Source organism: Lepus europaeus, chromosome 17, assembly GCF_033115175.1.
Source record: "Lepus europaeus isolate LE1 chromosome 17, mLepTim1.pri, whole genome shotgun sequence".
Taxonomy (NCBI): Eukaryota; Metazoa; Chordata; class Mammalia; order Lagomorpha; family Leporidae; genus Lepus; species Lepus europaeus.
In genome coordinates, this window is record NC_084843.1 from 27,924,538 (window position 1) to 27,951,745 (window position 27,208).

Here is a 27,208-nt window from a genome sequence, read left to right on the forward strand (position 1 = left end):
CAGATAACTTCACAAAAGAAATTTGAATAGCCAATACACACAATAAAAAAGTACTGAACATATGCTCATCAAAAAACTTTATATCAGAGCATTTATAGTAACCTTAAAGATGGAAACAGCTGGCCGGCGCCTTGGCTTAACAGGCTAATCCTCCACCATGCGGTGCCGGCACACCGGGTTCTAGTCCCGGTTGGGGTGCCGGCACACCGGGTTCTAGTCCCGGTTGGGGTATCGGATTCTATCCCGGTTGCCCCTCTTCCAGGCCAGCTCTCTGCTATGGCCCGGGGAAGGCAGTGGAGGATGGCCCAAGTCCTTGGGCCCTGCACCCGCATGGGAGACCAGGAGAAGCACCTGGCTCCTGGCTTCGGATCAGTGCAATGAGCTGGCCGTAGCGGCCATTGGAGGGTGAACCAACGGCAAAGGAAGACCTTTCTCTCTGTCTCTCTCTCTCTCACTATCCACTCTGCCTGTCTCCAAAAAAAAAAAAAAGATGGAAACAGCTGAGGCTGAGGTGTCCACCAAAAGGAGAATAGAAAACATATTGTATTGTGCTTGCTCAATGGAATAAAATAATAAAAGAGGATAAAGTATTGATATACACAGCAACATGAGATTCTCATAAACAGCATGTTGAGTGAAAGATCCCAAAATGTATGGTTCCACCACAGGAAATTCTAGAAAAGGAAAAACTAATCTACAGAGTCAATACTGACCAATGTTTAATTCATTGGTTGTGGAGAAGTTTGGGAGGGAGAGCAAAGGATTTTCTTAAGTAATTAAAGTATTCTAAAGCTGGATTAGGGTTAAAGAGGTGAACAGATTCATCAACTAAAAAAAAAAAAAAAACACCTGTTCCTGCCATGAAGGAGTTCCTAGAACAGGGCTATCGGAATACTTATGCCTCTATTTTCTAGACATTTCATCTGTAAAATAGGCATGTGACCTTGCTTATCTCCCAAGGGAAGAAACACAGATCAGTAAACTAAAACTTGCCACAGTCCTTTTGACCATCCTGGAAAAATAAAAAAGGTAGAACATTTGATATTTTACTATTATAATGTCCCTTCCAGTTTAAAATCAAATTAGTGAATATAACAGCCGCAGGCAAGACAGGTTCTGTGCCCATGCAACATCTGAAAAGGCAGCATCACTGCTGAACCAGAGGCAGAGTTCTGCGTTGGAGTACTTTAACACATTTTTATATTGCATATAAAGTACATAAGCATAAACCAGTAAGATGCCTTGCTGAAAACTACCTTCTTTGTGAAAGCAGGCTGTAATTCTGAACAAGTTTTCAATTTTCACACTGCTGCTAGGGTAAAACATTTTAAAGAGTTTAATTTTTTACAATGGAGCCAATGACATAGGATTATCTAACAAAGTAATGGCTAATCAATAGAAGGTTTAGTTGTCAGGTGAAACATATAACACACTAAAAGGGATTGATTGCCAGACTTCTCCTTATTTACTAGAAGGTATATATTTAAAATGACACAAACTTGTTACCAGACTGCATTCTTCTAACCTTGCAAAAAGCTGCTTAAGAAATCTGTTCAGCAGCCCTATAGCAAAACAAGATATAGTATAATGAAAACAGCTAGGGATTGGGGTGGAGGGTGGCGGAGGACAGGGACCTTCAAATATATAGTAACATCAAACCATGTCCTGAGTAAGAATATAGGATAGGAAACGGAAACTACAAAGCACCATCCAGGGAAGCTGGAGCTTGGTTTTAAAAATCGCCATACAAATGCTTGGGAATCTCATTTGATAGATGCAAAGCTGTATCTGATCTCACTGCATGTTGTTCTTAGGGCACATTTTTTTAGGACTCATGCAGCTTACAATAGGCTTTTCCCCCCTTTTTCTTCTCCTTAAAAATGTTACATCAGATTAAGCACTCAACACAAAATGAACTGGGTCCATATGGACTTTGACCAACATATGAGCTGTTTCCTTTATAAGTTATTCACAGTACCTTAATTCTTTATGTGAAAATACACTTTTTATGGCCATTGCAACCCAGGAGTTCAATAATATTTTTTCTACTAAGTCAGTGATTATACAATTTATCAAAGAATGATTACACTGAAATAAAAATAAACAAAACACCAAACCCCTATACAGTCTTCCTTCCTCAAAGTAATTTTAAGAAAGCTGGTTATTAAACCACTTCTTTTTGAAGAAGAGTTTTTGTAGCTAGGCACAAACTGCCAAACCATGTTTTGTTTTGTTTTAAAATGTTATTAGACTCTGAAGGATTCAGCAGGAGTGGGAAATTATGTAAACAAATCACTTCATCAGATTCAGATAGATCACTTTTGTCTTACTTAAGAGACCTACATTAATTACCTTTAAGGTCTTTTACATGGACTATTTAAAATAAGTACAATTTATTTATTTATTTCAAATGAGGTGCTTCTTCCAAAGTATTAAATAATGTCTACAAATGCAAAACCATTTTTATAAATAGGTAATTAAAACAGATGACTAAAATTAAATCAAGCTGCAAAACATTACCCAGAATGCACTGATTTTTTTTTTTTTTTAATAAATGTTTCAGGCAATTTTTTTCCATCCAAAGCCCAAAGCACTTGGGGGTGGGGGAGCAGATAGGAGGTAGGAAATTTCATAGGGTAAAAAGAAAAAAAAAAACCATATATAATGAAATAATGCCAAACCCAAAACTAAGTATTTACAAGATAGTCCCTTAAGCATAGTTTGTCATACTGCAATTACACCTTGCCTACTGCCAAGCCCAAGTGTTTACTATTGCCACTAGAGGGAGAAGTGTCTCAACATAAAGCAATGGCAGACAGAGAATGGATTTTCTTGAGCAATTATCAGAACAAAGCTCCCTTGGCTGTGTGTACCTTCTAATTACTCAATACAATTAAAATGACTAACCTAAAACAAATAGGAAAAAAACTGCCTGCCTGATACCAGAGACTTCATTAAACCTTTTCCTTTCATCAATCAAATAACAAAGAAGGGAATGTCATCAGATACGAAAATTACTGAGCTATTAAAGGAAGTAAAATCTGTATTTGGTTTTGTTTTTTTTTTCCTAACAAAAAGAAGTGGCTCTCTTGAAAAAAAAAAAAAATCAGTGTCGTGATATTTACCCATCTGGATGCTGCTTGCAAACAAACTGTCCTCCAAAGAACAGAAATACAGTATGTTTCCTCCCAGTTCACTGGCTTGTGCATGACTTGTTGTTGTTTTGTTAATACACACTCTCATCTCATTTTCCATGTCAGTGATGACCTCCTTCCTCCTACTCAACCAACTGTATAAAGGAGCTACGCCCCTCCAGAGTTCCATGCTTATACCACTGGTTTGAACTTTCCAGTCCTCAGGACTGCTTTTAGTAGATCTACTCCAAGGTGATGTTTGGAACAATGTAGGAATTTTTTGAGATGAGAATATAATAGGCAAGGAAAACAGCTACTCATTCCTTCTAAAACGTTTATGGAGTTGCTTTTATAAGGCCCAGTCATTAACAGAAGATGACAACAGGGTCATTTTTCTTTCCGCTGACAATTGTGACATTTTTCCAGCAGTGTGCAAGGTGTTGAAAACCTGGCAGCTGTTACCTCCTGGGATGAAGACACTTTTTTATCCTCCCTTGACAGTTTAACTCAGTGGGTCAGCACCTTTAAAGACTGCAAAGTATCCTTGAAGAGGATGGAAGCTTGAGTTACTGCTCCCTCCCTAATCAATGTAAACCCTCACTGCAGGTGAAGTCTCCATCTATAGAGGTGCATGGGGGAGGAAAATGTAATGCCCTGAGCCAGATGGTTTTTATCTTGTTTTTAAAGAATAAAGGAACAAGCTAACAAGGGAGACAGCTACTTTGTTAGCTTCTTGGCCTCTCTCATGGCTTTGCATCCCCAGGGTTCCAGCTACACAAGAGACAGAATACAGAAAAACGTAAACACTTAAAGAAATATAACTAGAGGGCTGGCATCATGCTGCTTTCAAAGAGTTGAGAGAGCTCTACTCAATGCTTTATTTATCACTGCCCACGTTCTCAGGATGGTAAGTGGACACATACACAAAGGGAATGGGTGATGGGGGGAGGATTAGACAGCGGTCACAATTTACTCAATTACAGAGAAAGGCAGGGCTGACAGACCCTATTAGCACCAACGAGAGGCAAAGAAGAGTTGCATGTTGTAATGCCACATTTTCAAAAAGTAATGGTGCTTCCATGCATCATCCCAGGCCTTTGCCATTGATTACAGATATGAATACAAGCTATGAAAGCAATGGTGACGATTTCCTTGGTTCCGCAAGTTAGGAATAAAAGTAGAAGTAAAATTGTAGCTACTTCGTACAAACTTTAAATTAAAAGTTCACACATTACTTAATGCCAAGAGATGGGAAGATTATTCTGAAAATAAGGAAATGGACTTTACAAGGACACACTCCCGACTGTCCCTCCTCCAGATGTTGGGAATGAAACAGAAAAGCAGTTACACAAAATGACACGATGACACAGGGGGTGGCAGCTCCTGACTTTGTCCTTCAGTATTTCTGTTTCTAGTGATATTCTAATCAGGTTTGGGAATTATTGTCATGGTGGCCTTTTAAGCCAGAAAGTATTCTTTCCTCTTCCCTTTTCTTGTATTTCTGCAAAAGATTGGGTCTTATTTCCTTCCAGAAGTGTTTACTGAATTCACCAGTGAAACCACATTGCATTCTGATAATTAAATTTCTTTTTCTCATCTTTTTAACACTTATAAAACAGATATCATGTATTTTATATATACAATGTTAAACACATAATGATACTTTCTACCACCCTCCCTCCATCTCACCTCCTTCCTTTTTGATTTCCTTTTAATTTTTGTGATAACATACTATAAATATACTTTATAACAGACATAGGGCTTTTCAAATTTGTCTCACCTTGTCTGAGTTTTGGTAAGTGTCATCTTCAAGGAATTATCAGAACATAACAACATTTTATTATCAAAGATGAAAGAGTTCCTGGTACCCCATTAGTAATAACTGCATGACCATCTCAAGTTAAGGGACTGGCCCACACCACACAAATCCTACCTGCCATCAGCTCCAGTTCTAAGGTAGCCGTGGTATCTTTTTGTCTACAAAACATAACTATGGGGGGAAAAGACAACAAACAACAACTGGCACTTCATTACTGTCGTATGCAACAGAGAAAAGGGGGAGTTTAAACAGCTTATGTATTAGTCCTACCTTTAAAAAAAATCAGTAGTGGGGTAATCAAGTTCAGGGCAGCCCTGGACAGCTGCCCTGTGACCCGCTTCCATTGACCCCTGCTATTCATCACTCTTCCTGGGATTGAGAGGGCAAGCTCCTAGGGAGTGGCCACCACAATAGACAGACACAAGCCAACAGTAATCTGGTTCAAGCAAAAAACCAGATGGCACTGCAATAAATTTACAAATCTGCATTCATGGGGCTGCTAAAACACCCAGAAGCTAAAAGAGTCTGCGGGCCCCAGGAGGATCTCCTACTTCCCTGTTTCTAAAGGCCATTTCTCTCTCCAAGAGCACTGAGTTCATGCTCTTCACAAAGAGAAAGGAGATAAAACCCTTTACAAAAAAGGGAGGGGGGGAAGCCTCATGACCTAATTAATCTCCAGAGCTTGGATCTCAAGCCTGAATGACAGATATTAGAAGAATCATTCTGGAGCACTAGGAGTAGGGGGCTGGGGGAGGCAGGAGTGGAGGTTGTTAAATTAAAGTGGAGGGGGGTGAGGAGAATCTGCTAAAACAGCAATGAAAAAACAACATGAAATCTCTTTCAAATACTGCACACAACAGATATTACAAGTAGAAAATGATTCAATAATGCATGCATTTATTTTTAAAATGAATCAGATTAGTCCCATGTGTGACCTGCTGGTCCATCTGTATGTGCTGGACTTAATAGGCACAATTCTCTCTCTTGCTTCAGTTTGAAGTATGAGAGAGATAAATTTAGTTTAATTTTCAACAGATCAGCCTATCCATTTTCCAAATGGACCATCTGGATCAGCCTATTAAAATTAATTTATAACTTTGCAGAGTGAAAATTCGTTTGTTAGCTTAAATAAAGTTGCCAAAACTTTTTGTCGTGTCATTGTTTTCTGACAGTTGTTTCTCTATGGTGGGCAGAGTATATCCACCTCCAAATTTATCTTACTCAATATTCTTCTGTTGATGTAGATTTACAGATCAGGTGTTTTATCTCCAAATAGTTAAAACCATTTCTATTTCAACATCAATCACTGATCATTCAGTTTGTTTTGTTCTGTTCTGTTCTTAACAAAGCTTCCTGAAGGGATTCAATTCCATTTAAAAGAATTATTTTCATAAAAAGAGGGGAAAGTGCACCTATCCAAACACATTTTAATGTAGACTAAATTTAAAAATTACTATGATGTGGTTTTAAGTGCTTTCCCTCTAAATTAACACTGTATGCAAACTAGAGTAAGATGGCAGAAGTAGCAACACTTTGGCAATGCTGAGATCTGCTTCATATAGCTGCCTGCAGCTCATCTCACCTCCCGGCCTCCACATTCTTCATCTACAGATTGCAAGTCACATCATATCTAACAACCTTTCAGGGTCACTGTTCATGGTGCACACTCAACAATTACGTCTTTTCTCCCACTTCCTAAAACAATGTCATACATGCAAGTAAACTAAAATTATTTTACAGCTGCTGGTGCTCATGTTATCCAACTTTATACGGACGATAGGTGTCACACTATTTTCTGACAACACTTAAGAACTTATTCTTTTTTGCTAGTGAATGAGGAAAATATTAAAGACTGCTACAGGCAGAGAGGAGAATAAATTTTCAGCCAGTGTTTTTGGACATTTTGATGTTTAAGAAGTAATCACCGGGGACAGCACTGTGGTGTAGAGGGTAAAGCTGCCGCCTGCAGTGCCAGCATCCCATACGGGCGCTGGTTTGAGTCCTGGCTGCTTCACTTCTGACCCAGCTCTCTGCTATGGCCTGGGAAAGCAGTAGAAGATGTCCCAAGTCCTTGGGCCTCTGCATCTGTGTGGGAGACCTGGAAGAAGCTCCTGGCTCCTGGCTTTGGATCAGCACAGCTCTGGCTGTTGTGGCCAATTGGGGAGTGAACCAGAGGATGGAACACTGACCTACCCCTCTCTCTCTCTCTCTCTCTCTCTCTCTCTGCCTCTCCTCTGTGTAACTCTGACTTTCATGTAAATAAATAAATCTTTAAAGAAGAAAAAAAAAATCACCACCACCAATAGTGGTCTTTATCTCTAAAAAATCCAAAATGAAATATTGCTCAAAGGAACTGATTTCATTACAAGTAGATCAGTGTTGGTTATTTAAAAAAAATATATGAAGAATCTTAACAGAAAAATAAGGCCATCTGCACTTAAGAAGCATTTAAAATTACCTTTCCTGAGCAAGAAAACTTTTAATTTTATATTCACTACACTTAACCAACTGAATGTCCTGTAAGTTGTACAACAAGGATGTTTTTTAAATGGGAAAACAGTATTATCTGATTGAAACTGATGGCTATGGCCACTAACTTTGGAATATAATACTATTAATTTAAGCTCCAGTGTCTAAAAAAATGGCAAATCAAGGGTTTCCTGTCTTTTGTTTTGTTATTGGCAGCTTTTTATTTTAAGTAAGACTAAATTTCATACCTGTCTAAGTGAATTCTTCTCTGGTATTATCTTCCTAGGGGGTTCGCCATTATTACAGTCTTCTCTCTCTGAGGAATTCTGTGAAAGAAAGTAAGCTTTAATTCAGTTCTCATTATCCTCAATCTTACTCTGTGGGAGTAAACTGAATTACACTTCTAATTCTGTAAGCTAGAACACCATGTATATTTATGCATTTATTCATCTGAAGATTTATATACATACAGACATACAAATGGGTAAAGAAAACCATATGCCTATGTATATAAATAAGTGTACACAAGGATCTAAGTGGAAAGTATTTCACCTATGTTTATGCACTGCACAGGAGACCAAATTTGTTAGAAATCTGGTTTACTGGCCTTTGACATAGGTTGACACTGGACACAAGGAATTTCCAGTACAAAATTAGTAGATCACAACTTAAATCACAATTATTACTTTCTCTTTTACGTAACTATTTTCTTTTTCTTTCTTTCTTTCTTTCTCTTTTTTTTTTTTTTTTTTTTTTTTTGACAGGCAGAGTGGACAGTGAGAGAGAGAGACAGAGAGAAAGGTCTTCCTTTACCATTGGTTCATCCTCCAATGGCCGCCGCGGCCGGCACACCACGCTGATCCAAAGCCAGGAGCCAGCTGCTTCTCCTGGTCTCCCATGGGGTACAGGGCCCAAGGACTTGGGCCATCCTCCACTGTCCTCCAGGGCCACAGCAGAGAGCTGGCCTGGAAGAGGGGCAACCAGGACAGAATCCGGTGCCCCAACCGGGACTAGAACCGGTGTGCCGGCGCCGCAGGCGGAGGATTAGCCTATTGAGCCGTAGCGCCAGCCTCGTAGCACTAATTTTAAAACTTGCAGTTGACATACTCATTACATTATATAATCATGGCATTCTAATTGGAGAGTTAAACTTTATTTTCGATCTAGAAATTATTTCCAACCTACAAGTTTGTCAGAAAACTTTTTGTACAAGTATGAAATTATTATACAGTAGCTACTGTTTTAAACCTATATATGTTATACTTTTTTGGTTTAATCAAATATTGTATTTTAAAGCATACTGAAGGATGAAAGTATGTACTGTCACTCTATCAGGCTCTTCTACCTCTATGGCCAACATCTACAAGCTCTGGGTGTCATCTTCAGTTGGGGCGTGAGGCCAGTACCTCACATAGTTCTCCATTTGGACTGAAATCTCTAACTTGATATTTTTCACTTGTGATAATCACTTTATGGTGAAGTTCCCTAAAATTAAGACAAACCAAAAGTATGCCATACCGCAAGCAAGAGACTCAAGACTTCAGAGCTATAACTTCTTTCCTCTCCATTTTGAAAAAGAAGAATGAAGACTATGTACCAAAAACTGAGGGAAGGATATACCTGAGTGGGTGATTAGAGGAAGCTAGTGATACACTGCTGTCATAAAAGAGAAAGGTCAACATTAAACCCATGAAATACTCAATCTTGTCTTTTCTTGAAAGTACAGATCAATGTTTTAAATGTCAAAATTAAACGTCTTATGTAATAAAAAAAATTAAGCTAGTATCCAATTACAACCTTATAATTTGCAAGTAACTACTCCTAAGGTCATGAAGCTCCACTCCTTTAAATAAAGTACTGTCAGATAATCTAAACCTGTTTAATTCAATGCAAGGTCTTATATTTCAAAATCAATTGTTTTGCTAAAATGTTAATGTATAACTTGGAAGCCCAATTACCTTTTTGGTGGAAGTTTGGTGTATTGAGACATTACAAATCACATTCTTACCCTACAAGTGCTTGGCTGAAAAAGAAGTGCTGGTAAGCTCCTCCATACTGAAATATAACCCCAACCTAACAGCATGAGTAATGTTTAGCTGCTATCAACAGTTTTCTTCCTCCTATTTCAACTGTGTTTTTTTTTTTTTTTTTAATTTATTTATTTGAGAGTCAGAGAGACAGGGAGTGAGCTCCCATCCACTGGTTCACTCTCCAAATGCCCAAACAGCCACCAGCTCTGGACTGAAGCTGGGAACCTGGAATTCAATCCAGGTTTCCCACATGGATGGCAGGAACCCACTCACCTGGGCATCACCACTATTTCCCAAGGTCTGCATTTGCAGGAAGCTCCTAAGTCAGGAACTGAAGGTGCGTACTGAACACAGGCACTCTGATATGGGACGTGGGCATCCTAACTGGCATCTTTTTTTTTTTTTTTTTTTTAGTTATTAGTCTCATTTTATTTGAAAGGCAGAGAGAGGAAAAGGGAGAGGGAGAGGGAGAGAGAAGACAGACAATAGAGAGCTCTCCCACCCAAATGGTTCACTCCCAAATTGCTCTACATAGCCAGGGTTGGGGGCTAGATTGAAGCCAGAAATCGGAAACTCAATCCAAGCTTCCCATGTGAGTGGCAGGGACCCAAGTACTGGAGTCATCACTCCCACATCACAAAATGCTTTAGCAGGGAGCTGAATCAGTAACAGGGACAGGACTTGAACCCAGACACTCAAATATTTGATGACGGTGACCCAAGTGGCAAATTAACTGCTGTGCCACACATTCGCCCCACGGCAGAGATCTTCCACATTCATACGCCCATTTCCTTTCTGAAACCGTTGTCCTCATAAATAATATCATCGGGGCCAGTGTTGTGACAGAATGGGTTATGCTGCCAATTGCAACTCTGGCACCCCATATCAGAGTGCAAGTTTGAGTTCTGGCAGCTCTGCTTCCAATCCAGTTCCATGCTAATGTCCCTAACTGGCATTCTAACCACAAGACCTAAATGCTCAGCCCAGTTTCATCTGATTTTGATGAGTAACTAATAAGTGAGTATTAGGAGGGCATCTAGGAAATGCAAAGGCAAAGGGAACTAAAGGATAATTACTATCTGAGAGCAGAACACAGAGCTCCTTCACATTCTCTTCCCACTCTGTCCTACCAGGACAAAGGGTATATCACATGGGTGATATTAAAAAGAGTTCCTCTTAAACAGGAATAAAAACACACAACTATTGTTACAGATACAAAGTAGTTCTTTTTTATTTATTTATTTTTTTACAGGCAGAGTGGACAGTGAGAGAGAGACAGAGAGAAAGGTCTTCCTTTTGCCGTTGGTTCACCCTCCAGTGGCCGCTGCGGCCGGCGCACCGCGCTGATCCGAAGCCGGGAGCCAGGTGCTTCTCCTGGTCTCCCATGGGGTGCAGGGCCCAAGCACTTGGGCCATCCTCCACTGCACTCCCTGGCCACAGCAGAGAGCTGGCCTGGAAGAGGGGCAACCGGGACAGGATCGGTGCCCCAACCGGGATTAGAACCCGGTGTGCCAGCACTGCAAGGCGGAGGATTAGCCTAGTGAGCCGCGGCGCCGGCCACAAAGTAGTTCTTTTTAGCTTGAGCAATCCAACACTTTTACTTTGGACTATCTATCAAGAGAAATCAAAACCAAAAATTCAACTCTGTATATTACATAAAACAGAAGTAGCAACATTAAACAGTGACATCAGAAGCAAGCCGTAGGTACTCTTCCACTACAGAGGAGGAGAAGCAAAACTGCCAAAAAGAGACAAATTGCCCTTGAGGTAGCTAGGAATTATGAAAAAGCCGTTTGCACCTAAGGGTTCACCTCAATGGTCTGCAAAACCTCCCTGACATCACTCCAGAGAGTTCAGCAACAATTGCTCCTTGCATTTTTATCTGTTAAGAAATCCCAGGGCTGGCACTGTGGCTTAGTGAGTAAAGCTACCACTTGCAATGCTGGAATTCCATATGGGCGCTAGTTCAAGTCCTGGCTGCTCCACTTCCGATCCAGTTCCCTGCTAATGGCCTGGGGAAAGCAGTGGAAGATAGTCTACATATTTGGTCCTCTGCACCCACATGAGAGAAGCTCCTGGCTCCTAGCTTCAGCCTGGCTGAAGCCCTGGCTTACAGATACTTGGGGAGTGAACCAGCAGGCAGAAAAACTCTGACTTTCAAATGAATAAATAAAATATTTAATTAAAAAAGAAAGAAAAAGAAACCCCTGTAAGTAATGTGCATAACTGCCATGGGTCATCAAGCTAAATAGGTCCAATAACTTGTATGTAAGGGTACCTACATCATCAGTGGATGCAAAAATTAGGTAGAATTTTACAAATAATAGGATAAATAAATAATCTCAAAATATTTCTTCAAAATAGAGAAATATGCCAGACACTGATTTAACATTATGAGCCTCTGTTCATATGATGTATTGTGGACACATCATTTATTTCTGAGGAATTCTTGCTTGACACAAAACCTTTATCCGATCAAAGGAAAAATCAGAAGGGCTGGTGCTGTGGCGAAGCTGCCACCTGCAGGGCTGGTATCCCATACGGGTGCCAGTTGAATCCTGGCTGCTCCATTTCCCATCAAGCTCCCTGCTAATGTGCCTGGGAAAGCAGTGGAAGACCGGCCAAGTCCTTAGGCCTCTGCACTCACAAGGGAGACCCAGAAGAAGCTCCAGGTTCCTGGGTTCCAATTAGCCCAGCTCCGGGCATTGCAGCCATTTAGGGAATAAAACAGCAGATGAAAGACTTCTCTGTCTCTCCCTCTCTGTAACTTTCAAAATAAAATTAAAAAAAAAATTTTTTTTTTGACAGAGTGGACAGTGAGAGACAGAGAGACAGAGAGAAAGGTCTTCCTTTGCCGTTGGTTCACCCTCTAATGGCTGCCCCGGCCGGCACACCGCGCTGATCTGAAGGCAGGAGCCAGGTGCTTCTCCTGGTCTCCCATGGGGTGCAGGGCCCAAGCACTTGGGCCATCCTCCACTGTACTCCTGGGCCACAGCAGAGAGCTGGCCTGGAAGAGGGGCAACCGGGACAGAATCCGGCACCCTGACCGGGACTAGAACCTGGTGTGCCGGTGCTGCTAGGCGGAGGATTAGCCTGTTGAGCCACGGCGCCGGCCAAAATAAAATAAATCTTAAAAAAAAAAAAAAAGACATGATACAATTTTGTCACTCTCACAGTTCCCTTACAATGCTCCTCTACTGTCAACTTTTGCCACACTAAATACCAGCGAATTTCTGGCTCAAAATTTTGCCTTCTCCAGAGTGCCATATAAGTGGAATCATATAGTATTTAATCTTTTGAAACTGGCTACTGTTTTTTCATTTAATGTATTTCATACATTCATTTGCTGTATATCAATGTTTCTTTCCATTTTATTACCAAGTACTATTTCCCTGCTAGACGTACCATAGTTTGTTTATCCACTCAACTTCCTGATTTTGTTCACTGGTACTCTGGTTATTTGAAGGAACCTGTTTGTTTTTAGGAAACATACATTGAAACATTTAAAAGTAAAAGGACCTATGCCTGTAGTGTTCAAACAGGTTCAGGAAAAAAGTATGTAAATAGATGTGTAAGAGAAATAACATGTTAGCATTTGGTGAGTCATTCATGGGGCTGGCATTGAAGCATAGCAGGTTAAGCTACTACCTATCATGCTGGCATCCCATATGAGTGCCAGATTCAAGTCCTAGCTTTTCCATTTCTTTTGTTGTTGTTGTTGCTAAAGATTTATTTATTTATTTGAAAGGTAGAGTTACAGAAAGGCAGAGGCAGAGAGAGAGAGGTCCTCTATGCATTGGTTCACTCCCCAAACGGCTGCAATGGTCTGAGCTGGGCCTATCCAAAGCCAGGAGCCAGGAGCTTCTTCCAGCTCTCCCATGTGGGTACAGGGGCCCAAGCACTTGGGCCAGCTTCTACTGCTTTCCCAGGTCACAGGAGAGAGCTGGATCGGAAGTGGAGTAGCAGAATCTTGAACTGGTGCCCTTATAGGATGCCAGCACCGCAGGCAGCAGCTTTACCTGCTGTACCACAGTGCCGGCCCCTGCTCCATTTCTGACCCAGCATCCTGCTAATGCACCTGGGAAAGCAGTGGAAGACAGCCCAAGGACTTGGGCCTCTACCACTCACTTGGTAGACTGTTTTTAACTTTAGCCCAGCCCAGCTCCAGCCATTGCAGTCATCTGGGGAGTGAACAAGTGTTTGGAAGATCTCTCTTTGTCTCTTCCTCTTTAATTCTGCTTTTTTTTTTTTTTTTTTTTTTTGACAGGCAGAGTGGATAGTGAGAGAGAGAGACAGAGAGGAAGGTCTTCCTTTTTGCCGTTGGTTCACCCTCCAATGGCCGCTGTGGACGGCGCATCTTGCTGATCCGAAGGCAGGAGCCAGGTGCTTCTCCTGGTCTCCCTTGCGGGTGCAGGGCCCAAGGACTTGGGCCATCCTCCACTGCCTTCCCCGGGCCATAGCAGAGAGCTGGCCTGGAAGAGGTGCAACCGGGATAGAGTCCGGCGCCCCAACCGGGACTAGAACCCGGTGTGCCGGCGCTGCAAGGCGGAGGATTAGCCTGTTAAACCACGGCACCGGCCTAATTCTGCTTTTCAAATAAACAAATATTTTTTTAAAATACATTTGGTGAGTCTGTGTAAAGTACGGTATATGGAGACTATTCAACTCTGTTGCAAATCTGAAATTATGCCCAAACAAAAATTAACATATCAAATGTAGAATATGCTAAGAAATGGGGTGAAAGTCAGATAAATGAAAATAAATTTGAGGGGAAAAATAACCCATCAAAAATAATTAAAAATTATAGACTACTGTTTAACCCTAAGCCAATGCTACACAAACCTGACTGCTCAAAACAATTCATTCCCAACACTCACATGAAATGTTTCATTTCAGTAAATAATTTGCAGAATGCATTTGTAGTCCCTGAGTAACAACATTCTACAAACAGCAGCATTATATTAAAATATATCTGAAAAAGATTTTAACTTACTACTTCTTAAATTAACTCAGTTATTTCCTAGTATAGCACTTACTAGGATAGAATCAAAAGAGGCAGAATAGGAGCTGGTATTTGGTGCCAGCAACACATATGGGTGCCAGTGCATTGTCCCAGCTGCTCCTCTTCTGATCCAGCTCTCTGCTTATGGCCTAGCAAAGGAGTTCTTGAGCCCCTGTACCTGCATGGGAGACCCAGAAGAAGCTCCTGGTGCCAGACTGGCTCAGCTCTGGCCATTGAAGTCATTTGGGGAGTGATGGAAGACCTTTCTCTGTCTCTCCCTCTCCCTGTCTGTAACTCCAACTCTCAAATAAATAAATAAAAATCTTTATAAAAAAAAGGGGCAGAATAACAGTTTTACTGAAAACTGGGTTTAATTTCAAGTTGAAAGCATCCACAGAAGTTCGAGTAGGGAGGAGTCAATAAATGAAATACTGCTAAAGCTTATACATTAGACCTCAGGGATACATTCTGGAGAGAACATTTCCAGACGTTAGTAACCTGGGGTAAATAAAAAGAAAGGATAATCACAACAAAAAAGTATTCAAGGGCATGTATTTGGCCTAGCAGTTAAAATGTCAGCATCCCAAATTCCAATACCTGGGTTTGATGCCGGACTCCAGCTTCCTGCTAAAGGCAGACCCCAGGAGGCAGTGGTGACAGCTCAAGTAACTGGGCTCCTGCTGCCACCCACGTGGGAGATCTGGATTCCTTCCAGCCTTCAGCCTCAGCCCAATCCCAGGAGTGAACCATTAGATGAAAGCAAGAGTGCTTTCATCAAACAAACCAAAAAATAAAGACTTGGATGATACATGAACTGTCTCAAAATCAACACATACAAACTTAAATCACTCATAACATTTTCATCCATTTCTAGGTATTCTTTTCCTTCCAACTTTTCTTTTTAACCCAGACTTAAATCCCACATCAGTTTTTAGTTATTCCTTTTTTTCTTTGAGCTCATCTAGCCAATTTTTGAACTACAGATTTTTCTTTTGAATCATCTATTTTAATACATTTGACCCAATTTTGCATTCCCATTGCTTCCCAGACCCCAAACACCTTTCACCAACATGATTATTATTGAGAAAGCCTTTTGACACCCTTGCCTAAATTGATAACTGATACATTCTACACACTATTATCAGAACTGTCATTCTGGAAAGGTTACTTCTCTGCTCCAAAATGTATGGGAAAGGAGTACGCAAGGAGGGAGACAGGCAGAAGAGAGAAAGCAGAGAGAGCGCCCGTCAATTTTTGGTTCATACCCCAAATGCCAGCAACAGCTGGGGTGGACTCCCAAAGCCAGAAGCTGGGAGTGCAATGCAGATCTCCCACATTGTGACAGGAACTCAATCATTTGAGCCACCACTGATGCCCTCCATGGTTTGCATCAACAGAAAGATGGAATCAGGAGCAGGAGCCAGATGATCAAACCCAGGTACAGTGATGCAGAATGGTGGCATCTTAACCCGTAGGTAAAACACTTGCCCTTCAAAAAAAACCATCTATAAATTAAACCCAAACTTCTTACTATAGCATCTGGTTCCTTCAAAATCTCTGCACCATTTACTTGATATTATTTATCATCCTTTTGCACTCTTATCCTTTTTGCTAATTTTATTCACTCAATAGCCTTCTCTCCAATCTCATCCACTAAAATCCAGATTCAAGAGTCAACTACTGGATGGGTGTTTATCTTAGATGGCATGCAGGAATTCCGGTGTTAGTACCTGACCAGGTTCCTGTCTCACCTCGGTGAAGAATGAGACCCAAACAGGAGGGAGTGACAGTAAGCAGGTTTACTGATAAAGGAAAAGGCAGAGAAGACTTTTGGAACTGAACTGGGCTCCTAGAGGAAGAAGCCACCTGGCCTGCTTTGGGCAGACAGATGCCAGTTAACCAATCTCACATCTGTATCTGAGCACCTGGGTTCACTTCATAACTCCAGATCCCTGACTCCAGCTTCCTGCTGATGTGCTAAGTGGAAGGCAACAGTGGATTCCTGCCACCCATGTGGGAGACCTGGATTGTGTTTTTAGTTCCCAGTTCCCATTCAGCAAAGTCCCAGGCTTTGTGGACATTTGGGGAATGAAGCAGCAGCTTTGAAAGGCAAGGAAAAAAGGACACACAGAGCACAAACATGCTCTCATTTACTGGTTTGTTCCCTGAATACCCAAAAGTGTCAGGGCTGGGCCAGGCTGAGGTCGAGAGCCAGGAATTCAATCCAGATTTCCCATGTGGGTGGTAGGGACCCAAGCATTATCATCTGCTGCCTCCCAGAGTGCACACGAACAGGGAGCTAGAATCAGGAGCACAGCCAGAACTCAAACCCACACACCCCAAATATGGGGTCCCAGCATCTTCAAGCAGCTTCTTAACTGTAACACCAGATGCCCACCCCAATATCATTATTTAGAGCAGAAGCTAGCAAGTTTGGCCTATGGAATGTTTTTGCAAATAATGTTTTACTGGTACACAGCGACACACGCTGATATGCCTTTGTTGTCAGGCTGCTTTTACACTACAGTAGCAGAGGTGGGTAGTTACACGAGAGAGACATCACAAGCCTCATCTGTTTATTACCTGGCCCTTTAAAGTAGACATCCATCAGCCCTCATTTTGGAGGACAAGTTCTTCTGTGGATAACCAAAGCATTCTTAACTTCAGAGTTTTGTTTTGTTTACGGTGTCCAAAACAAGTAAAGAGACTTTAATGGTTACACATAGTGGGGTCATAGCTGGGGCAATATTCTCCACACCTTCTTAAGTGGCTTATTTACTGTTTTCAGTTATCTGTTTGAACACACACCACTCCTGATAACATGGATAATTAAGAGTTGATTATATAATCAAATGAAAAACTAATTTACATAGTGATGAAAAGTCAAGCCCCTCAATGACTTATAATAATCTCTGAATAAATATCGTGCTCAAGGTTGGATGGTGCAACAGAGCCTGAACCTGTTTGAATAGATATCTATTATAAATAAAATAACCAGCTTCCAACTAGCAAAGAGCATTTTCCACCTACACCACATTCTTCATTGGAATAATTCAAAGGACTCTATAACTAGGATAATTATATCATTTTAGTAAAGCAGGTAAATTGTGGGGAATTATTACTCGGATTTTGAACACATTTTGAAAAAAAAAAAAATGGAGCTCTTTTCACCTCCAGCTGCCACAGCACAAGACAGCAGTCACCACTATGTCTGCGCATCTGCAATAGATGGTCGTGTGCAACTGCTCCGACTTCCTGATCAGGAGGAATAAGCAGACACACAGCTCCGAACTCAACAAACTAAAAGCCTGCCATGACCCCAAGACTGTGGATGTGGAGTGGAAGTGGAAGTGGTCACAAAGTGGCAATCAGGTCAGCAAAAGGCTGCTTCCTCCTACGTGCACCACCCACAGTAGCAACAGGCACACATCCACAAGAACAAACATTGCCCTGACCTGCACATGGCTCACATCCACAGAGCCAGTGCCAACCATCCTGTGCGAATGGGTGAGAGGAAGCACGTCCACTCCTACAAGAGCTCCCGAGCATCCAACTCCAAAATCAATAGTCAGAATTTTTCCTTAAAAAAAAAAAAAAAAAAGGAATCTGCTCATCATCATGTAGAATGACAATCCAGATGAGGAAAAAAATCAAGACCAACTTCTAATAGCTTGTTGCAAACATCATAAAGCAAGCATCATTGGTAAGTTAATAATTGAATTAATAATTTTCCCATTAACTTATAATGCTATTTAAAGCTAATTATGGCCTCCAAGTATCATTTGCAATTTACAAAAATAGGAGTAACTCATTCTTCTATAAGGTTAAAAGGTAATTTAGCTACATGGATAAAATCATTCAAACTCTTCAATGAAAAGGGATGTAAAAAAAAAACACTGTGTGTGTATATTTAAACAAATTTTAATTAATCCTTCTAGGATACAATGGGGGAAAACACAGGTAATTTACAAGTAGAAGATGACTGAAAAATCCTATTCAAGGCCCAGTTTGGGGAAGGACCTGAAGCGTCCTCACAAGATATTCCTCTCTGGCGTGTTTTCATGCACACTGCTTCTCTAGCACGTTTATCACCTGCCATACTCGATTAAACCACAACCACACCAAAGCCTCTCTCTACTGCTAAACTTCAACAGATCCACTGCTTAAAACAATCAAGGAGTGCCGTCTTCTAGTGATACACCAGTCCAGGCTCGGTGCTAGGAACCAGACAGAACGGGAAAGCACGCTCTGGGACAACCAGACAAGACTTCTATTGGTACTGCTTTACTCCCCGTGACAGAGTCAAAAAAACTGCCTAGTAGGTTTTTTCCCCCTGCTCCATTGTCCGACACTAATTATAAAACACTACAGATGCAGCCTGTCTCAAAATGCAAAGGGATTGTGTATATTTGCAAAGAACAACTATTTTTTATGCTTCCAAATCCTTAATCCTGTTTGGAGCTGTCAGTGGGGGTTAATGGAAGCCTTGGATAGGAGAATTCCAATCTGGTTGGCAGATGGATAGGTTGGTTATAGCTGCATAACTATGTCTTGCCTGCAGGCACAATTCAGAACACTGTTAAAGCAATATAAAGTCTCTGTCAAGCTGAACCATTTGGATCAGTAGCAAGGAGAAATAATAATAAAAAAGAAGTTCATTTCTGGGCCTTGTGCATTTATGCTAGTATGCAGAAACTGATTAATTGTCATAGTGTGCTGGTCTTCTATACCTCGGATTTCTACTTCTAGAGTAGATTTTGCATGCTAATATAATCATTCTCCCTCTTGAGACATTAGCAAATAATCAAATGAAAAACAGGATCATAATTTACTGAGATTCGAGCAATTCTCTATGCAAATTTGACTTGTTATTGCTGCTGCCTCGTTAATCTGAATGCCTTTGACAAACTCCTTTGATTTATGAACTCGTGACAACTCCAATGTGTATATATTTTGCTAGATTGACATTATCATTAAGAGTGGGTGGACTGAGCTCACATGAATGGCTGATTTTATTCGCTGGTGTCTGCTGCTCAACAGCTGAGCATCTCCTCCTCACAAAGCCCCTGAGCGGCAGGCTCTTCCCATCTTCCCATCCATTCATCATCTCGATGTTAATTGGCCCAGGCTTTAAGCAAATTTTCAACACGATTTAAAGGCACAATGACACTGATTACTGACCCTCTGCCATACGGTGCCTATTGATTAACCTGACAGAGATGATGAGCTTGAGGGAAACTAGGTGTGTGGGGACCTCAGGGGGAAAAATATATTGTCTATGCAGGCAAACACTTGTCATTACCTCACTAGCCAGAATTTGCACAGCACACATTCTTGAAACACACTACTGTTTTACAACCTACTGCACACTCAGTGCTTTCTGAATTCAGAGATTACAGATATGTCATGTCAATGCACATGATATATTCAGTACTTAGAAGAATGCCCCAGATAGATGGCTGCTTTTCAACCTATTATGCTTGTGCTGGCTAATATATGCATATTAATAAATACATATGTATAATTTTTAGGTTAAATTTGAAGAAAGTATTGGATTGCCTGGTAAGTGTTATATCAGGAAAGAATAAGAATGAGAAAAACTAGATTCTTGAAGACACACCAAAGGAGAAAGAGAGAGGATTAAGTGTTTACTATAATAAACTGCCAACCTTCCCCTATCAAAAGAAAAGGTACTCTTAAGAAAAAAACATCAAGATCATTTTACAGATTTTGTTTTCTGTTCTTCTAACCCAGCTGCTGATTCAAAGCATCAAACTATCCCTGGCACAGAAATTATCAACAATTGAATATTTTAAAATAAAGCAATACTTTAGTGTAATAAACATATACCTTAAACTCGTTTGTCCATCTGCAATAACTGCTGTACTTAAGGACACTGTGCAGGACCTCTGGAGTTAAGCTTTGTTAAAACTTAAATGCTTCAAAATTAGAAAACACGAAAGTGAATAATTAATAGCTCTGAGCAAAAACAATAGTAACAAAATCCAAGATACTGCTAGATCTGTAAGTTTACACAAGCAAAGTCACAGCAGCACTCTACCATGGAGCAGACAAAACCCACCTTCAGATAGGCAGAGTCATTATTCAAAACAAAGCCAAAAGAATATCCTCCCTCTGGCCACACATATCACCTTGTTTACTTACGAGTCCTGGGGGGACAGCCAACACACAATTTTATAGACGGAGATTTTGGAGCAGCACTAACAGTTATTTCAAAGCTAAAATAATAGAAAACTGAACAGCAGCCCAGCTGTGGTCCCTATTACAGTGACATGGGCTGTTAATGTAAGAGATCAAATGTTTTTCAAGTCAAACAGCATTGGTGCCTGTTATACTGGAACATGTAGCTTACTCCCTAAAAGCCTGCCTCCTGCTCTTTCAAGATAAACAAGCTCAACTAAGCACTGAGATGCTCTGATAAGGACAGAAGAGATGAACCACACCAGGGCGTGACAAGGCAAAGGCATGAATTAACAGTGCTGTTTTGCTCTAAAGTCCCAGTACTACACAATACAATATTTTAATATTTTACCACTAAAAGTCTGGCTATAAGAAAAAGACAATTCCATAGTAACAAAAAGGGATCAAAACACACAAACAAAAAGCTAAAACCATTATTTGTTTTGTGAAGATGAGATATTACACAGCTGTCTGAACATATTCAGCTTTGCGACTTAATCAAAGGTTTAAACATCAACTTAGCAGTGACTATGAGTAAATAAAAGAGTTTGTAATTATGTTAATATGCTCTACATCAGAAGTAATAGACCCTTTAAACTCCAAAGGTTTTTTTGGTTCAAAAGTTTTGATTTAAAGACAAACAAAAAACTTCATACCTCATCCTTTCAAGTACAAAGGTTTTCTTTTTTTACATTTCATTCTGCTTACTATGTCAAAGAAGTCACCAAACCACATCTATTTATACAAATGTGTTTAACACTAATATGTACATATATATTTAAAGATGAAAAAACATTTGCAAAGCAGGCACCTGAATAAGCGGCTTCTGTACATTGTTTTTGTCAGAATTAAGACAAAAAAAAAGTTTCACACATACGTTTACACTGTTTAAAATGCAGAGACAATGCACAAAGTAGCTAAATAAGCATGGTAAAATAATAAAAATTCACCAAGGGATTTGGGGACAGAAAGACATAATAATTTAATAAGCACACCTACCATGTGAACAAAATACACAAAAATACAAAGTTATTTCTCTTACCTTTTTATCCAATGAATCTTAGAAGTTTTGTTTTCCTCATGATTTTGTGTTTAAGACAGATCCAGTCATGCCAGAATTTTCTTGCTGCTGTATTTAAACAATCATCCAGAGATCCTCTACTATAGTTTTGTGTGAATTAAGAAGCAAATATTTGTGATTCTACTAATAAGGACAACTGCTTATTTTTTGTTAACTCAAAGACATCTACATTATGTTGATATTTTTGATTTCTCAAAATAGTGTTGAGAACATAGAACTCTTAGGATATATGCCAAAATCCTTTCTTTCTGGGGAACTGTTGTTTCTGTCACCCTTGGTTCTAACTTTTTTTCCCCCCTAGATGAATGACTTTGATCACCCAGAGTAGCTTCCTTGCTTTGGTATTGCCATTCAACAATATCTTTAAAGGAATTTAAGGTTCCTTTAAATCTGATAGTATCTTCAAATGCCTACCCAGTCTGGAATGAAAATAAAACCACCCCAAGTCAGTAAGTGTATTTCTGAAAACCAGATTGGGCTAGGTTAAGACTGGAAATTACTCTATAGGCTTATTATTATCCTGTAACCTTTCCCACTAATTATACGGTCTTAATGTCTTTTCAGGTCTTTAAGATAACAAATACCAATCCTTTCACTGATTTTATAAATTTTTGGTTACCAAAGCTGAAACACATGGTGCACTAAAGGTCTTAAGGGTATGCCAAAAAGAACAGGAACATTTAAAAAAAATCATACTTTATATCACCTGCTTTTCTCTTAAAATGCTAAATAAATTAAGTATGTTCCTTATTCAGAATTATTGAGTTTAATCAGTAACTTTTGCTTTTACTATAAATCCTGCTTTCTTATTTTCTGTTCATCTCTAATGCTGAAATTAAAAAAAAAAATAGAGTAAGGGAAAATATATATTTTTAAAACAGCTAACATAACTTCACATTGACTGTATCCTCTTAGGTCTCTAAGTAGCCAGACACTAAGGTAGAACTGGCCTAAATTAAGTGAAAAGTCTTCCATTTCTGAAGGGTCAAAGGTTATACATATTAACCCATGTCTTCAATTTTTCATTTGTTAATATTACCAAATAAGATGAAAACAAAACCAAAACAGATTAACTTGGAGTTCTACCAGGAGTACTTTAATAAATTCACTGGGAAGATGGCTAATTTTACTATCCCTGGGATAAACAACCTTATGTTTCTGTTGTTTAAAATAATGTTCTTTAATAAGTAGCAAATTTGAAAAGACTTTTATTATTCTCCAATAGGATGGATTTTTTTTCTCCTACAACAATTAAAAGAGTTTCTATTTAAAGTGTACATTTGTGTGTTATCCTAACAAAATTATTTCTTTTTAGCCTAAGGTCTTAAATTATTGGAAAGTTAGAGAAAGGCTCTATATCTAATCTTGCACATTGCTAGCCATGTACAATTCTGTTGATGCATTTTTGACAAATCCTACAATTAATCTGATTATGTGGATATTACTTTGCATACCATAGCTGTCCTCAATCTAAACAATCACAAGAAATCTCCACTATTTTCTTTTCCAGAATTATGCCATGAAGTAAAACAAAGGAGTTTTACTATCACTTAGCATTTGTAAAGAGTTTCTTTTGGAAATATTAATGTTTCTTTGTTGAATAAAATAAGTAAAAATATTAAAATAAAAAAGTAAGTCAGAAATTCATCCAAATGTTCCCAAATTTTTCTCTTTGATCAGCACCTCAATTTTAAAGTGGCTTGTCGATTTAATTTAATGATCTTTCTAGCATTGGAATTCAAATTGGGCTAATTTTTATTAGTAACCTATTAAAATCTGTTATTAGCTATCATCAATAATACTTTGCTGTGTTATGGAATAAAAAAAACATTTCACAACTTCAGAGATTGGTAATGGAAAACTGGTTTGACAGCTATCAAACATCAGTTTTAATACCACAGTACTTGTTCTTTCAGTACAGAAGCTGTGAATATCATTAAATTTGGTATTAAACTTTGTCCTACTTAAAAAAGTCTCTTTTTAGAAACCAATACACATCTTTGGCTCTTGCACACAATGAAGGAACAACGGACTTTAAAACCACTTGCCTATCACTGACTGCTGTACAAAGGACATTCTGGGTAGTGGTCAGTAGCACAGCCATTTCTAAATGCCAGTGGTTCCCAACATCTCCTTTCCTTTTGAGTGGAATGAAGTCTGAGAGCACTGACTGGTGGGTCATTCGACCCACGAGGGCCTGGAAAGGTTTCAAGAATAACAGAGGTCATGTAATTGCCAAAAGAGCATTAGCCACTCAATCATAATGGATAATTAAATGACCTACATGATTCCTGAAATAGCTGCTCTATATTTGGTCTATTACTTGTGTCCCTCAAGATAAGCTAACTCCTCTAGTCTGCCTTGACCCGCAAAGTCCAACCTGCGCCTGAAAACTAGCTGCATGCTTCTATTGCTTTGTAACACCTCCCCCTACTGCCCCCCACCCAGTAGTCATGCTCTCAAGAAGACACAGATTTAAAAAAAAAAAAAAAAATCAATCTTGTATCCTTCTCCCCGTTGTGCTTTCTGGAATACAAATGACCAAAGCAAAAAAAAAAAAAAAAAAAAAAGCAAATTCTTGGTTTAGATCTTTGCACTATAGAAGGAAAAAATATAATAGTTTAACTACAAAGAAAGTCCTGATTTTTAAAAAAATTTAAGTTTTGCTCATATGCCTTCAAAGAATTTTACTTTGATTACAAAGCTAGTCAGATATTTTGTGGGTTATAGTCATTAAAACTCCAATTGCCTAGACTGCATTTTTGATGGTGTGGGTTATTAGAATCTTTTCTGGCCTGGGCCTAGTTTTTCAGTTCATGAGGAAGGCAAACTGCCTCTCAACAAAATGAAATATGCATGGCACCAACTGTTTGTGTAACAGCAATAGCAAAAGCAGCAGGAATCTCTAGACTTCAAGTTTTTTAAATAGGACTAGTTTTCAAGTCTTACCATAATGTTTGATCAGAAACTGTAACCAAATAGAAGCCAGCTGTATGAATACCAACAATTATAGAGGATTTGCTTCTTTCTTTAGGAGAAAAAGGTTGGCCTGTGGCCCTAAAGGTAGCTGTGCATCCAGCAAACACTACAAAAAAGAGGCAGGAGACAAGTAACCAAAGACAAGTCCACAGTAATGGCAAGGACAAGGGATGTGAGGGACAAAAGAGTTCACATTTAGAATACCTTGGAGGCTACTAAGATTTTTCTGTCTCTAAAGGAAATTATGTAGCTTGAGGCTACCAACCACCCTGATCTCTTACTAGTACATGAATGGCTTATTAAACCTAGAACATATCTGTTTTAGTTAACTTCTGGGCAGGGAGGGTGTTGGTGGGGGAGAAGAGAACAAAATGTACTTAAATGCTGAATTTTTTCTCCAGGCTGAATGCCTTTCATCCAATAAGACATTCAAAGCAGTGACCCAGCAAATGGATTGAAAAAGCAATCTTCCGTCCCAGTGCCACATTATCATTCCTATTCAGTATTCTCCATGAGATATCTCAATCAGCTGTGTGTAAGTGACAACGCAGCCCATTGCTGGGTTAATTAAACATTTGACTTTAACACCCTCCCCGTCATTAAGCAAATAAAAACAGATAATTCAAACTGCACTTCATCCTCAGGGTACACAACACACATGTCAAAATTAAGAGAGTCCAAGGCCCCTGGGGAATTCTGTTGGGGCTATAATCAGTTTAAATCTTATCTGGTTTATCAATTATTCTATTGATTAAACCAAAGCGATTATACACAACTCCTCTGCCACATGGGATTGATGTCAGCCGAGAAAGAAAATAACTCCAGGAGGTTCCAAACTGATTTAAAAAGAGACCAACAGACAGACCAATAATAGTCGATTATTACCTACCAGTGATCCATACACTGAAGAGTTGATTCTTAGTTTCAGGTGGGTGAAGTGAACTGTTTCCAATGGCTACGTTCCTCTGTTATACCTTACAGTTGGCTTGAGTAAATTTATGGTCTTGGAAGATCAACATATTTTCTACTGATTTAAACAGAAGCTAATGCACACAGCAGTTGAAATATATTTCACAGACACTGATCCTGAGCTCTAAAACAATCTCAAACCAGGAAAACTAAAACTTTGTCTAATCTCCTTACTTATATGCATTCAACCAATAATTTGTAGGAATAAAAAGAAGTACACTTGAGAACTGATTCCCTTAAAAATTGACAATCACCTAGCTTCCAGTGTCCTAAAACATTGTAATGGGAAAAAAAAAAAAAATAGAACCCAAGAAATTAGAAAGATCTTAGCACAGATATAGTCATGACTCTATTAATTCCAAGGGCAAACATCATCAAAGGCATGAACAACACTGAAAATACAGTACTGCATCTTCAAAGGAAATGCTGATTTACAAATACTAATACACCAAATTTCCACCAGAAATTTTAAACCACAATGTAGATATCCCTCCTGCCCAATTCATTGTGCAATATCCTTCAAGTGTCTAGAACCCTATCACTTCAAGGCCATGCCCTACTATATGAGAAAAGCACTAATAAAATCTACCAAAAAAAAAAAGTGGGGTGCATGTTGGATTATGCCACACCTGAAATCTGTGCACTCACAGTCCAGCTCTTCAGAAAGGAAATTTGTTCACAGCTACGTTGTGCTATGCTGGCACCACATGTGCATTCAACCATAATTTAACTTATATCCTGCAGATTTTTGTTTTGTTTTCAGGCAGACTCTGTAAGAAAGCTGCATTAGCATGCTGTATTCCACACTCACCACTAGAAATACTGAGGGTGCTATTTGTAATTGTATTCTTTTTAAGAGGTTTGTTCTCTGCAGCTGTTTTCTGCTTGCAGTGTATTTTGTGTAATCAGCACATCATCATAAATACATTGGCTGTTCCCCTGAGGGTAGCTGTCAGTGTTTAATTTACAGAACAACCTGGCCAATGTGAATTTTAACACTACAGCACTATGGCAAGGAGTTACCACACTCTGTGAAAAAGAGGTTTCTATGAATTTTTATATCAAGAGCGAGTCCCAGGACAATTTAGCTTCTAGAAATAGACTGTTTAAAGAAGTACTTTATACCTTAAATGCAATAGACTCAGTGCCATTTTATAGCCTTACAAGCAGGCCCGAATCCAACCACAAGTGGGCACTACCAATTCCCGAGACAAGGACTGAAAATCTCTGCTCTACCAGCAGGAGGCACTCTAACAAATGTTACCTATCTCTTAAGCTACATATAGAACTATCCAAAAGGAAAAAAAAAAAAATCACTTCTCCCTTAAAAAGCATGGAAAGAGAGAAGGGAAAAACAATTAAGAGACACGCTAGCCTGAAACATGCATATCACTATTTTCTGCTGATATATCTGATGTAAGTGTAAATAAATAGTTTCCTTAGGCCTACTGTTAAAAACTAATGGCTAGAAGGTAATTCCTCCAAATTATATGCATAGTGACTAGTACATAAGTTCTCAATAAA

The 27,208-nt window shown here is 39.4% G+C and overlaps 1 protein-coding gene across 8 annotated transcripts in view; it reads right to left on the reverse strand.

The window, feature by feature from the left end:
• BTRC (beta-transducin repeat containing E3 ubiquitin protein ligase) overlaps positions 1 to 27,208 on the reverse strand; it is a 208,526-nt gene that overhangs the window by 91,930 nt on the left and 89,388 nt on the right. For 5 of the 8 annotated variants that reach the window (XM_062214008.1, XM_062214009.1, XM_062214005.1 and 2 more), the window contains one exon: positions 7,671 to 7,748. The exons of the other annotated variants lie outside the window; for them this stretch is intronic. In XM_062214008.1, coding sequence (XP_062069992.1) covers positions 7,671 to 7,748 — 78 coding nt within the window. The remainder of the gene's footprint in view (positions 1 to 7,670; positions 7,749 to 27,208) is intronic. 8 annotated transcript variants of the gene reach the window in all.